At 34.9% G+C, this 15664-nt stretch overlaps 1 protein-coding gene across 1 annotated transcript in view; it reads left to right on the top strand.

Moving 5' to 3' along the window:
• The window catches only part of PREX2 (phosphatidylinositol-3,4,5-trisphosphate dependent Rac exchange factor 2), a 293374-nt gene that overhangs the window by 116877 nt on the left and 160833 nt on the right, over positions 1-15664 (top strand). Inside the window, exons 13-18 of the mRNA XM_017544858.2 lie at positions 45-94; positions 2663-2738; positions 7574-7646; positions 10990-11132; positions 11284-11376; positions 14124-14272. Coding sequence (XP_017400347.1) covers positions 45-94; positions 2663-2738; positions 7574-7646; positions 10990-11132; positions 11284-11376; positions 14124-14272 — 584 coding nt within the window. The remainder of the gene's footprint in view (positions 1-44; positions 95-2662; positions 2739-7573; positions 7647-10989; positions 11133-11283; positions 11377-14123; positions 14273-15664) is intronic.

The raw sequence follows: 15664 nt of genomic DNA, 5'->3' as shown, positions 1-15664 counted from the left end.
CTTGGGTGATCTCACTCTTTTTGATATATCTTTATTTTACGTAGGGTGTAAGATTATATTGTCGTCTTCATAGTCTCTTTACTCCAGTGATAAGGTGAGTCTGGTTTTTAAGTTCTGGGAAACTTAAATGGAAATATTTGTACTGTGTTTTAGGTAAATTTTATTCAGCTAGAACTTGTTGGCTTATTTTGTTTTTCTTCCAAAAGTGAAAATTTTACTTTAAAATATTATTTTAAGGAATAATTTGTTGTAAAATATCCTGATATTTTCCTAAGATTCTAATTTTCCACTCTTTATTCCACTCTAATATACCACTCTTTATTATGATTTCTAAAATTATTTTGCCATTAGTTCATAGTAAATTACACACTTGAAATAGTCCCCTTTGTGCTAATATTTAATAAATAAAAGTTGATTGATCAGGAGAGGATTTGGAAATAATGTTTACATATTTGCCACTATTATTACTTGTATATTAACTTTTTAAGTTAAATTGTATAATCAAATATTGGCTATGTATTTTATTTTATAATATTTCCACCTCATAATCTTTTTTCCCAAGAAAAGATTTTGTACTTGAAAATTAAGAATTATTTTGTATAGGTATAATTTTATAATTTTATTCTTTATCATGTTTTTCCTTCTGCAGAGACACACTTGTTTTAAAAGAGGAATCAGGATTAATTTTTGGTTTATCTCTTTAGAAAGACAATAGAAAACTTTGAGGTCTGCCTTATGATTACTAACCAAGTAGATCTTCAGGGAATTGTACTTTTGCAATATACACTGATATAACTTAACTGATAGAATGTTAAACTAATTTCAAATGGTCAAATATTATTTGGAGTTTACTGACTAAATCATAGTCCACAACAAAATATGCATGTACTATTTCCAGAATAAATAAAAATGCTTTTCAATCTTGGCTATAAAACCCAAATGTTTAGTGTTTCTGTTTTTCACTTTGGTTTGTAATTCCAAGAAAATGCAGAGCTTAAAACAATAAAGATTCCAGATGTTGCTAAGTATATTGGAATGCCCACTTTATACTGCATAGAGAACACACTGTTTGCAGATCCTGGAGGAGGAAACATGATCTTATTCACAATCCTGAAAATGTCCTATCTACTTTCACAAGTAGGCTTCACAAAGTGGAAGAAGGTGAAGAAGAATAAATATTTGTTGACTCTGCCATAATTCTGTCACAGATATTTGTAAATACTTTTCTGCTAAACTAAGAGAAAACAATAATGTTAATACATCATGTAACTGGTGTATATGTAGATTTTATATGAGCAAAAATGTGTTCTGAAAATACATTTTAGCCATATGAGATTTCTTATCAAGAAAGCTTCATCTGTAAGAGCTGATAAGAAATTTTTCTTTGGCTAGAAATGACAATTGTTTTTGAGTTGTCAAGAGAAAATTTATGGGAAAAAACCCATAAAATGGAATGTATTATAGTCATTCTTTTAACATGTGTGAACTCAGCTTATAAGAAGAAAAATTACTTAGCATGAAGAGACACAGATTCACATGTGGTCTCTAATAGACTACATTTTTTCTTCTTATTATGCTTATAGAAACCAAGATGAAATATGTGATGAGGTGTTGGAAACATGGAGACAGATTTAAAGAACAATGAATAAAAGTAATTATTAGTCACTTCAAGTCTTTTGCAGTTTGGAATTTTTGACATTTTATAAAGACTGCCACATTTTCATTCTCTTATGATCCAGGTGGATTTCTGCCCTTGGGCATTCAGTTCTGATTATGAGATTTGGTTGGTACCTAACAAAACTTTGAATGATCTCTCAGTTCTGGGAAATCTGCTGAATGGAAAGTCTGAAGTGGAGAGCCAGTTGATCCTCTTGGTTCCCTGGGGATGTTATATCACTATGTCCATGACATGATTGGAAAGACAAAAATAGCAAGTTCTCAATGTATCTACTTCAGGACAGACCTGCTGGTTTTCCACTGCAGCAGAGCTGTATGAATAATACTGTAGTGCAAATCTAGCCTTCCCGGAGCATTCAGGAACAAGAATAAAAGATGTTTGTTTCGTCTCCAGATTTTGAGATTTTTAGTATGATCTATTGTGATTTAAAGAGAAGAAATTCTATTTTATTATTATTATATTAATATGATATTGTCTTGTAAGTTCTCACTTAATGTCATCAGTAGCTTCTTGGAACCTCCAACTTTAAGTGAAATGTTATATCATAAAACCAGTTTTGCCATAGGCTAATTGATGTAAACAAGAGTTAAGTTCCTACAGCATCCAGTATTTCATTTCACTTAAAGTCACAGTTTCCAAGAACCTATCTACAATGTTACATGTGGACTTACTATATTTCTAGCTAAATTATTACCAGATAATATAGCAGTAATAATCTATTTGGATATAAGAAAATGTAAAAGAAGAGGTGTCCTGTTTGGGTAACGTTGTGGGTCTCTTACTTTGGTATAAGCTGGTAGATGATTTTTTAGGTATTCTACATGCTTCATAAAATTCTCTTATTTGCATGTTTTTGGGCGATTAACTCAGGTTGCAATGATAAACTTTTCTGTTGCATACTGATACTAAATGAAAATATTTTCTTGTGCTCACATATCCCCTTGCTTAATGTCTTTTTTTGTTTGTTTTTTTTTTCCTTTATAGAGATAAAGACTACCATTTAAGGACCTACAAATCTGTGGTCATGGCCAACAAACTAATAGACTGGTTAATTGCACAGGTAAATAGATAAATAGAAGTTGCTGAGTTTCGCTTGCTGCTGCTTTAAACTTTGAGCATGTGAATTAGGTACTTTTCCTCTTCTTCATCTGCAGCAGGTATTTTAAAAAAGAAATATCTACAGCTAATAGGAAGCAGAGTTAGGATTTGAACCTAGGTAATCTGATTTTAGAGATATCAAACTTCATTTTTAAGTTATCCTGTTTCTCAAGAGCAAGATGCTCCTATTTTTAAGATATCAGCTAAGATCCATCAAAAAATACTAATTTTAGAATCTGAAGAGTAGCTATGCTCATCTATTAATGTTTTTTGTATTTTTTTACACTTTGTTTTAAAGTTCTGTTTATTAATGCTAGCAAGCTATTTTAATCTCCCTGTGCATTTTTCCTTGTTAGAAAATAATTGTGCTTTGATAATAGGAACTTCAATGTCTGCGGTATCTATTTTAAAAAAGAAAGGAATTTATTGTTGTTGTTGTTGCCCTGCTTCTCAGGATTTAGATGCTGACAGCTAGAACTGAGAAAGTGTCATTTGCTTATAAGTAAAACAACTTAGAGCACCTAGTCCATCATAACAGACATTCACCTATAAATTATTCAAATATTCAAAAGTTTAAATGTTGGTATTCAAATATTTAAATGTTTTATTGTACTAGATTAACTATTAAATGATAAAATGTATTTCACTGATTAAAGAAAAGATGAAAACTGATACTCACTTTAACTGAACTTACTATTTTGGGAGAGGGGATATTGGTTGGTCGGAATGCAAGTCATTACATTTAGCTATGTGAGTCAATGTCATACACAGCTTCACTTCTTAAAGAGTGGCTTTCTTTCTTTGTTTCAAGTAGATAAAATTTGCTAGTTTGTCATAAAATGTTTATTTTTAATTTTATTAATAATTATTAATTATTCAATAATTAATCTATATTTGGTTCATCTGTACACTTACATTTTGATAATTTATATTAGTTAATATTATTTTTAGGCTGTTCAAGACCACCTATTTTTATATTTTATAGCACTTACATTTATTACATTTAGAAGTTAAGATTTTAGATGAAACTAAACAATTACCTTTAGATAAAACATCAATTTATATTTTCAGTGACTTTCCCAGCATTAGAGCCTTTCATAACACTGTGGTCAATGTGTATCATTCGAATTGATTTCTATATAATAATTATTGGAGTTGGACTTTCACTTAGAAATTATACAGTCCTAGAATTCTTGTGAACTTGTATGATGTGTTGATTACATGAGAAACTTAAAGAAAATCTGTTTGACGCAAAAGCTGATGCTGAGTAAACCTTTAAAGTTCTAACTCAGGAAATCAGTTAACAACTTTTTTTTGGCACTTTTACTTTCCAAGAGTTAACATTAGAAGAATAGATTAAGGTGATCAAAGATTACCAAGTTTTTGCATTTTTTTGTTTTTAGACAAATATCACTCTGTTGCCTGGGCTGGAGTGCAGTGGCACAATCTCGGCTCACGGCGACTTCTGCCTCTGAGGCAATTCTGCCTCAGTTTCTCAAGTAGCTGGGATTATAGGTGCACACCACCACATCTGGCTAATTTTTGTTTTTTCAGTAGAAAAGGGTTTCACCATGTTGACCAGGTGGCTGGAACCCCTGATCTCAAGTGATCCACCTGCTTCAGCCTCCCAAGGGCTGACATTATAGATGTGAGCTACTACACCTGGCCGCAGTTTTTTTTTCTTCAGTTTTTCCTAGGGATTTGTTATGACAATGTCTGCAGAAATTGTGCGTAATAGAAATTGCATTGGCTGGGACTCACACAACCTAGTGTCTGATGCCAGCTCTGCTAGTAACCAGTTATATAAACTTAGACAAATCACTCAGTCTGTCTGGATTTTAGATTTTACAACTGTTTACTGCTTACTGGAATATCTGTACATGCTGTCTCTTTTCTATCATCGAAACTTTATGACTCTGATATTGTAAAACATCCAAATGTAACTATCAACATAATCAACTCTGATTGCTTAACTTCAGATTAGGACCACACAGGCTTCCTTGAAAAAAGCAGAAATAGTAGTAGAAGGATAAGAGACCAAGGTTAAAGCTCCTAATCTAATATGAAGAGTTTTTTTGTTTTTTTTTTTTTTTTAAAGTAAGTGTATCTTTCTACCAAGACTCTGACATGATAATACTGAATTTTCAGTGTTGACTGAGTCACTGAATTGTTTTGGACAGTTTTAGAGCACAGAGTAAAACTACTGGCTCTACTATGACTGGAGTATATACTAGATCCTACAGTTTTTCTTTTATTCTGCAATATAAAAATTGTGATATCATCTTGGAAAACAAAATGAGCGTTGTGTTGTTCTGAATACCGTTTTCATTTACTGTTGTGCTGCTTCTATTATAATAGTTTAGAAGAAAATACTCTATTTCACAATGTTAAATTCTTATTCAGCATGTGCATTAATGTACCTATGAAACATCATTCAATTCCTGTACATTACGATTTGGGTAGGGATCACTCATAGTTTATAATTAAAGAATGCCTTGCTTCTTCATATCATGTGCTCTAAATGCTCACCAGGTCCAAATGGCACAAGTAGGATTTTAAAAAGGCATAGAAAAAACAGAACATTTTAGGCTATGTTTTTTACACCAGTATGTTCAATAATAGTCTGGTCAGTGTTTCATTTGAGTAATTAATCAAATAAAGCAATCAAGTGTCAGTGATTATTAAACAAGCTTTTCTTGTAAATTTAACATTCAAGCAAGTGCTTTGATGATAGAATAAACAAAGCAGGAAGCAGTCATGATTTCTGCCTTCAAGTGATATTGGTCAATTGGGCTAATTTTCATGTATCCTCTAAGACTCTGCTCCAGCATCATCTCCTCCAAGAAGCCTTGCCAGATCCTCTAGCCTAGGCTCGATCACTTTCTGTGGTCCCAGATCTCCAAGTATATCTGCCTGATTGGAAATATGGATTAAATTGGATATTAGTAAGATATTTTCCTTTTAATGACCAAATCCTATCCTACATTTGAATTACTTCAGGGCACGGAAGTATTTTGTGCTTGAGTGGTTTAATATTTTTCTATTACTTGATGCAATATGTAGAAAAAATAAGTATCTTTTGAATGAATCCATAAAAATGACAAAACAGCTTGATTTTTGAAGAGGGCCAGATGCAGGGTCTGAAGTTACAGATTATAAGTGTTTTGGCAGTTCTTAGGAGGATTAGTGAGGATTGGAGTTATCACAGAATGAGGAGGGACCATTATTTTTGTCCTTTATAGACAAGTAGAATGTGAGTGAGAGGAGGGTAAAGAGAAGGGCATTGCAGCTATGAGTAAAAAGAAGAGTAAGAATGAGCACAGACTTCAGGCAACAACAGGGAGTCCAAACTGACTATAGCAAGAGATATGGTATTGAGCTTTGGAGAGTGAAGCTGGAGAAGTAGCATAAAACCAAGGTATGGAAGTTTTAAAAGCCCAACAGAGAATTTTGATACATTATGATTCTAAAAGAACAGTCTGTTTAAAGTTTGGAACTGAGATTTCTGTGTAAGAAATTTCATTTAATTCTAGCTGGACACAGTGGCTCACGCCTGTAATCCCAGCACTTTGGGAGGCCAAGGCAGGCGGATCACTTGAGGTTGGGAGTTTGAGACCAGCCTGGCCAACATGGTGAAAGCCCTTCTATACTAAAAATACACAAATTGCCGGGCATGGTGGCGCATGCCTATAATCCCAGCTATTTGGGAGGCTGAGGCAGAAGAATCACTTGAACCCGGGAGGTGAACATTGCAGTGAGCTGAGATCACGCCACTGCATGCCAGCCTAAGTGACAGAAGGAGATTCCATCTTTTTTTTTTTTTTTTTTAAGTTTAATTGTGTAACAGCATATTTTAGAAAGAGTCTAGAAAAAAATCATGGTAATTTAGAAAAGAGATTAAGAAACACCATATGAGGGTATTGACAGTAGAGATGGAATAGAAGCCAGAGAGGAGAGAATAGATTTGGTAAAATACCTAAGTGCTAAAAGATAGGACTAGGGAAAAATGAGATAATACATGAGAAAAAAGCTTCTTAAACTGTAACAATACAACTCTAAGGTTACACAGATACACACACACACACACACACACACACACACACACACGAGAGAGAGAGAGAGAGAGAGAGGGAGAGAGATAAATGCATGTTCATATACATGGATCCATACTTAATAAAATAGGTGTTTTCTAAATAAAAAAAAAGAAAGAAAAATGTTGCTTTGGGCCATTTTGCTGGATTCAGTTAGATGATCTCATTTTTTTCAGAAAAAATAATGAAAGAGAAGCTCGTATTGCTAACTCAGCCAAACAATTTACTCATAAGGTCTTACAAGTCATCCTAGATTAATAGGTTTCTTCAGGGGTCCTTACAGGGCAAGGCCATTTGGTGGAAGGGAAGAGTTAGTTACTGAGGTCATACATAATGGTTGTTTAATTAGTGTGTTGTCAATTTACAGGATATTTCCCTGTTGCATAATTGGAATACAAAAATCTAAGAAATAATAGAAAGGCATCATTTATGGTAGCAATACATTTTTGTTACTTACATGTTTTTGTGTTTAATAAAGTATATTTTTCTCAAGAAATATTAAGTATTTTATTTAATGTCAAAAGAAAATATTTCCATAATAAATTGAATGTTTTGTAACAATTAGATGCATCCTGTCTTATAAAGAAATGCATGCTTTGTAAGGGAAGCTTTGTCTGAATTTGATGTTGGGAATGTTAAATACAGAAAAGCTGCCACAAAGCCTTTAGTTACCTATTAACTCCCACAGTGCTTTTTTGGTTAACAGGGAGATTGCCGCACCAGAGAAGAGGCAATGATATTTGGCGTTGGACTCTGTGACAATGGATTTATGCATCATGGTAGGGATTTTTTACTCTGGAAGCTTACAGATATATTTCATCATTTTGGTTCTTAGGATACTGGAACACCCAGTGCTGCTGTGAGGTTGTTTAGAGACGAGCCAGCGAGACTGTCTGGGTCTTACCATGGGTTCAGGTTGGGTCACCACAACTGCATTCGGTTTCACTGCTGGTGCCACTCCTAGGTCTAATTGCTGTTATCTACCAATTGCCATGACATCTATCCTATTTCTCTAGCCTATGCTGATTCTAGAAGAGCAATGGCTTGAGCTAGAAGATTTTTTTTTCCCATTTATTTATTTTATTGCATTTTAGGTTTGGGGGTACATGTGAAGAACATGCAAAATTGTTGCATAGGAACACATGTGGCAGTGTGATTTGCTGCCTTCCTCCCCATCACCTACATCTGGCATTTCTCCCCTTGTTATCTCTCCCCAGCTTCCCACCCCCCACCATCCCTCCCCTATTTCCCCCCAACTGACCCCAGTGTGTAGTGCTCCCCTCCCTGTGCTAGAAGTTTTTATGTTTTGTTTTGTTTTTAAGCTCATAAACCTCTTTGAAACTATTTCAGATTAGACTTATGATTTTATTTTGAATGCCAGTATCTATTAAATGACAGCATATGTGATTATTTACTGTTATGTTTAAGAAAAATGGTTTTGAATTTACCTCAGAGAACAAAATTATAGATCTTTAGGAGAAAATTATCTTTTATCATTAAATGTTAATTTTTAAATAAAATTCTAAGATTTATGAGAGTAATGAGAGTAAGTTTTTCCTCTTTGTAATATCTTATAGAATCCATAAATCCAAACAGTCTCTCTCTCTCTTTTTTTTGGAGACACTCTGTCACCAAGGCTGGAGTTCAGTGGCATGATCTCAGCTCACTACAACCTCTGCCTCGTGGGTTAAAGCGATTCTCCCACCTCAGCCTTTGGAGTAGCTGGGACTACAGGTGCACGCCACCACATCTAGCTAATTTTTGTATTTTTTGTTAGAGATGGAGTTTCACCAAGCCAGGCTGGTCCTGAATTCCTGATCTCTAGTAATCTGCCTACCTCAGCCTTCCAAAGTGCTAGGATTATAGGCATGAGCCACCATGCCGGCCTCTTTTTAATTAGTAATATAATATGCTTTAAATATATAAATATATATTTGATAGCACTTGTATCTGTTTGTCAAAATATTTTGAAATTACTTTTAAAATATTGTTGCATTTGTATGAAGAAGGAAGTACAGCAAAGATTACAGTGATTTTGAGAGCATCCTTGGTTATCATTTTTTGGGGGGAAATTTCATCCTGTTTCCCTATCTCCAGGTCACTCTATGAGTTGTCTAGAGAAATATTGGTCCTTGAAGAACAAACCATGAATGGAAGAAATTAAAGCATATTAGGGGATTAACCCTATAATATCAGGCTGAAAACCTGCAAAAGTTTCCATTTTTTTTTCTTTAAAGCACCAACATACAGTAATTTTATCTAAGCGTTTATTATAAAATATCGAGTTACATGAAAAGTTTTTCGTACAAAAGTCTGTCAGTAAAGCATGAATAGTGTGGCTCATGCCTGGCTTTATTGATGCCTTATCTTGCTCCTTTTGAAAGACAATTTGGTGGAAGAAAACAGCTGTAACAGAAACACTGTGTGAGCTTTGGGAAACTGCTTAGATCATTAAGTCAATCTAAAATAGATTCTGGGCTGGGCACAGTGGGTCATGCCTGTAATCTCAGCATTTTGGGAGGCCAAGATGGGAGGATTGCTTGAGCCCAGGAGTTGGAGGCCAGCCTGGGCAACATAGCAAGATCCCACCTCTACAAAAATAAAAAAAATAATAACAATAAAATAGATGATCACTTCTATTGCTAGTCATGGCTTCTGTCGTTTTTTAAACTTGAGGTTGATGGTTTCATTTGTTAACTCATGTTGCCAGCCAGTCTTTCATCCAAAGATCAATAAAGGCATTCATCCCATCAACAATTATTTGCTGGAACTCTGTAAAAATAATGAACCCAAATAACTGTCCATTTTGCCTGCTTACTATGTGCCGTTTATTTATATTTATTACCTCATTTTAGTTTTATACAACAATAGGTAGAAGTTTTTATTGCCTCCACTTTGCAGATGAGGAAACTGAAACTCAGAGGGTTTAAGTAACTTTTTTATGTCACTTTTAGGCCTGGAATTTAACCTCAGGCCTGTCTCATCACAAAACCTAACTCTTTCTACTGTGCCCTGGGATCACTGTCTTTCTTTTAGTATCTGGCTCAATGAATCAACCTTCAAGGTACTAAGTACAGATAAATAAGAAATGGAGAATTTTTTTTGGTAAAGTATTTTGACAGCTGTCAGGATCTCACTGAATACAGTTTCTTCCTATCAGTATTTGACCTTATTTTAAAAAATACTAATAAAACATAAACTTTATTTCATCAGTCCATTCCAAGAATCTTAGGGGATTTGGGGAAAAATACTAATGTTCAGTATTTTATTTAAATAAATACTTTTATTTAAATTTGGATTTCAATCTGGAAAGTGAAGGACTTGGTTAAATTCAAAAAAGTTAGCCTTAGAAGAAATACTATTTGTTTTAAAAAATTCAAAATCCTGTAGGTAAAAGTAATTTAAAGGAGACATTGGCTCAAAATTATAGAAAGAAAGAGCAAAAACAAACAAACAAAAAAAAATAGGGGGAAAAACAGACCTTTCCAGAAATAAGATTATTTGAAAATATTGCTTTTAAACAGAAAAGAAACAGGAATTCATGGAAACTAAAATCACATTTCACCCAGAAGACATATTTCTGGTTTAAAGTATTGGAACAAAAGTGAACACAATGGGAGTTGTTCACACACAGAAAGCAACACTTAACCCATTTGAATTTTCCCATAATTGTGAGGGATATTAAAAACATGCGTAAAGTGTTTACTGCAAGTTAAAAACACCATAAATTTCTATGTTTTGGTTGCATGCATTTTTGGATTCATTATAATCTTTTATTTAAATTTGGATTTCAATCTGGTAAGTGAAGGACTTGGTTAAATTCAAAAAAGTTAGCCTTAGAAGAAATACTATTTGTTTTAAAAAATTCAAAATCCTGTAGGTAAAAGTAATGTAAAGGAGACATTGGCTCAAAATTATAGAAAGAAAGAGCAAAAACAAACAAACAAAAACAAAAAAAACAAAACACACACAAAACAAAAAAAAACACGGGAATACTTACTCCTAGGAGTATAAAGTTGAGGTTATGGGTGAAGGTATTAATTTATAAATGTCACTGGTATTGAAAATGAGTTCAATTTTTGAATTAGCTGAAATAATTAGAATCTCTCCCTTTTTCTGTAGTCCTTGAAAAAAGCGAATTCAAAGATGAACCTCTACTTTTCCGTTTTTTTTCGGACGAGGAAATGGAAGGATCAAATATGAAACATCGACTTATGAAACATGACTTAAAAGTTGTGGAAAATGTTATAGCTAAGTCATTATTGGTAAGTTTGTTGATAGGTTATTTTTCTTGATTAGGCATTAGCAGGAGACTGTGTTAAACAGGTTTGGTGGTGATGCATATTGCTTCATTCTGTTTAACTTGTAATTTTTTTATAGTTGCTTTACCAATAATGTTAATATTTTGCGTTTCAGATTAAATCCAATGAAGGCAGCTATGGCTTTGGGCTAGAAGACAAAAATAAAGTTCCAATAATCAAGTTGGTAGAAAAGGGATCTAATGCTGAGGTAATGTAGATTAGCATTTTAATTTAAATTTATTGTCGTGACAAAATAGAAAAATTCTAAACGAACTGAAATCAGTCTTTAAAGATAATCAGGCTTGAAATAATCTTTATTGAACATAATGTCTCTGGATCATCTTACAGGTTCTACTGAATACCTTTGGGATTAGCAGCAGCTGAGCCCTGTCTGGCCACTCAGGGATAATGGGGGCCGGGAGGTGGTGGGTATTCTGCAGCAGCGATCCCAACCTTCTTGGTACCACAGACTAGTTTCGTGGAAGACAGTTTTTCCATGGATGGAGGGTGGGGATTGGTTTGGGGATGAAACTGTTCCAACTTAGATCATCAGGCATTAGAGTCTCATAAGGACTGGTCAACATAGATCCCCCGCATGCACATGCAGAGTTCACAAAAGTGTTCCTACTTCTATAAGAATCTAATGCCACAGATGATCTGACAGGAGATGGAGTTTTGGTGTAAATGCTTACTTACCTGCTGCTCACCTCCTGCTGTGCGCCCGGTTCCTGGCAGGCCTTGGACCGGTACTGGTGCCTGGCCTGGGGACTGGGGATTCCTGTTCTAGAGCTCTATAACCATGAACTTCTTGACCTCCTGGAAGGCTAAGTGACTCATTCTTCCTCCCTGGAGCTTCACTAATCACAGACTCCAACCTGGAACCCCACCGAGACTGCATAGAGTAGCACTGTATTTTGCATTGCTGATGGTTCTTCCTTTTTTTTTTCTTTCTTTCCTTTTGGGACAGAGTTTCACTCTTTCACCCAGGCTGGAGTGTAATGGTGCGATCTTGGCTCGCTGCAACCTCTGCCTCCTGGGTTCAAGCGATTCTCCTTCCTTAGCCTCCCTAGTAGCTGGGATTACAGGCGCACACCACCACACGCAGCTAATTTTCATATTTTTTTTTTTTTAGTAGAGATGGGGTTTTACCATGTTGGTCAGGCTACTCTTGAACTCCTGACCTCGTGATCTGCCCGCCTTGGCCTTCCAAAGTACTGGGATTACAGGCATGAGCCACCTTGCCTGTCATGTTTCTTCCTTTCTGTCAAGAGCTGTGTCTTTATTTTCTTATCACCTTTGATGGTCTTTTATATGAATATAACTTTCATTACTAAAGCACATGCTTTGACTGTTTTCTCATTGGATTAATGCTCCTGATGTTCTCTACTTCATCAGCTTTTTTTTTTTTTTTTTTTTTTTTTTTTTTTTTTTTTTTTTTTTTTTTTGAGACAAAGTCTGCCTCTGTCACCCAGGCTGGAGTGCAGTGGCATGATCTTGGCTCACTGCAACCTCTGCCTCCCAGGTTCAAGTGATTCTCCTGCCTCAGCCTCCAGAATAGCTGGGATTACAGGCCTGTGCCACCATGCCAAGGTGGTCTTTTTTTTTTAAATAGAGATGGGTTTTACCACATTGGCCAGGCTGGTCTTGAACTCCTGAGCTCAAGTAATCTGCCCACCTTGGCCTCCCAAAATTCTCGGATTACAGGCATCAGCCACTGCACCCAGCCACTTCACCAGCCTTTTAAACAAAAAACTCCTGATCATGCATTCATTCATTCATTCAGAAATATTTATTTAGTGCCTGTTATATATTCTGCAGTGTTCTAGGCTCTGGAAATACAGCAAGAAATGAGATACAAAATCCTCCACCCTCATAGACCCTACTTTTCAGTGCTATAACCCAAGTATATCTAGTTTAAAGTAACCGCACCTTCATGCTCTACTTGGAAGATACTTAATTCTCAAGCAGATTTCTTGATATTTAGATCTTGAATGAATGTGAAAATTAACAAAGTATGGTGATTATCTATGAACCTGTTTAAAGTTAGTGGTGAACTATCACCCATACGCCTATCTGCTAATGCCCAAAGTCTGTTTTGTCAAAACACAGGTTTGTGCAAGACAAAGCTTTCTGTAGAGCACACTAATTTCAAACAAAATAACTGATCAACTTATGCACTGTTAGTGGACTTGGTCAACGAATGACTATTTTTAGTACTTGTCTCTGAGAAGGAAATAATTTCTCCTAGGCATTTGCAGAGGATGTTCTTAGAGCACAGCTGCATCTGACTATGCCACTAATAAAATACCCTCTCTCAGGCTTTCATCATTTAGCTGAAAGCCAAAACAGCAGGTAGTTTATAGGCAGTAGGGCTGGTGGAGAAGTGCGTGCTGGTCGGCGTGGAGGGATAATATCTGCCTTGTCCTCATTGCAGCAGCTTGCACTGTTGACACACCTATGCTGGTAGGAACTCTCTTCTTTAGATTTCAGGCTCCTCTTCTCCCCTGCACTGGAGCCACGTGAGCTATGTCAGGCTAGAGATGGATATTTCGGTGTCACTGATGTAGATATAGAAGTTGGTGCTCTCTGAGTTAATTGGATATAGGCAGAAAACACAGTAAAGAAAAATAACCTGGAATATGATTGTAGTTAAAAGGATGAAATAAGTAAAAGAACAGTGAAATATAACAGAAGAGGAGAGTACGATGTTACGTTCAGGAGGGAAAAGGGGAGAATTTTTGTAAAGTTCTGTGTTCAAATTTGAAACAAGGCCAAAGAGAATGATAACCATGTTATCTCATCCACAGTTCTGCTTTGTTAATTTGTATAAAAGCACTGCAGGTGTGTTAAAATGTCAACATCTATAAGCTCTGAAACTTTTGTATTCTAATTTTGTGGAAAACTAAAATTCCTTATTAGAATATACTTTGACTTTTTTTTATAATTCTCTCTTAGATGGCTGGCATGGAAGTTGGGAAAAAGATTTTTGCCATTAATGGTGACCTAGTTTTTATGAGGCCTTTCAACGAAGTGGATTGCTTCCTGAAGTCATGTTTAAACAGCAGAAAACCTCTAAGAGTTCTTGTGAGCACAAAGCCAAGAGAGTAAGTTGTATGATTTATGTGTGATTTTTAAAAAGCTATGCATAGATAAGTAAAATAGAAAAGATAACTAAGCAAATGTTTAGAATTAAGCACTCATTGCTTAGAACATTTGAACCTCACCAGTATCACCAATACTGGTTTACAGATGATGGGAGAAGCTACATTGCTTATGATGCTAAAATACTTGTTACTCGAATCATGTAGTTTTAGTAGAAATAAAGCTTTTTTTACTGCCCAAATTTTCCTGGTCTGGGTTGAACTGAGTTTTACTATGAGTGAAGAAAACTGGTAGAACGTTTGAGAATAAAGAACTGTGTTTCTTGATGTTCGGCTGTAAGAATTTCTGGTGCTATCTGGTGATCAGACACCATTTGTAATTCAATACTCATAAGAGATGCAAAAAAGACTGAAAGATAATCCATGCTTGTATGTGGTAATTTGTCCATTTCTTTAAAACAATTCTATTATCTATTTACCTATGATTAGAAGAAAATTTCTGTTTATTATAGAAAATGTGGAGAATACAAATTTTTCTAAAGGGAGATATTTTTTTCTTATAACTCATAAATAACCATTGTTATTCTTTTGAAATTAAGTACTAACTGAAGTTTTTAAAGTATTGGTACACATATACATAAGAGGTACCCACAAAGGAGACCGGGCTCTATATTCTGCTTTTTAAGAACACACCATGCATATACTTGCAAAACATGGACTTTTCTTGTACAAATCATTCCTATCAATGGTCTAGTATTTCCCTATCATATTTACCTTAATTGTTTAACCAATTAATTAATTAAGATAATATGTACAAAGTACTTAGCATAATATATCAAAATTGTATAGATTTCACTTGAATCATTTGTCAATTATGATAAGCAACTTCATTAATTTTAAAACAAATGAAGCTTATCACTTTGAAAATAAAATTTTTTATTTTAACTACTTATTAAAATATTATAAGTATATGTAGTTTTCTTCCCTGTCCTAAATATATTTTAATATGTAAAAAGTATAATTATATATTATGTATATTCAGGAATAGCTGGATATGCTTCTGCAGAGTTTAAGAGTTAAAGTGCAGTGCAATGGGCTAGGCTCTCCCTAGTAAGCCTCTTCAAGGCACTATTCATTAAAGTCGATGATTTAGTTTCTACCAATAATTTACCAAGAGGTCTGAAAGAGTGAGCACGACACTCACTCTTTACTTATTTAGGAAGGCTGGGCTAGAGGGCAGCAAAGAAGCACAGCAATGTCTTCCCTCTAAATCTAATTATAGTCTGTTCCTCTTCCTTTATTCAACCCTGGTCTAGGATAAGACTGTCCTGGTTGCCCACCTCCTGACATTTTGAGGGCATTGAAAAGGAAGAAGACAGGCTGGAAAGGAATAAG

This window comes from Cebus imitator, unplaced genomic scaffold (genome assembly GCF_001604975.1).
Source record: "Cebus imitator isolate Cc_AM_T3 unplaced genomic scaffold, Cebus_imitator-1.0 Scaffold9, whole genome shotgun sequence".
NCBI lineage: Eukaryota > Metazoa > Chordata > Mammalia > Primates > Cebidae > Cebus > Cebus imitator.
The sequence above is the reverse complement of the archived record's forward strand: the minus strand, read 5'-3'. Positions and strand labels throughout refer to the sequence as shown.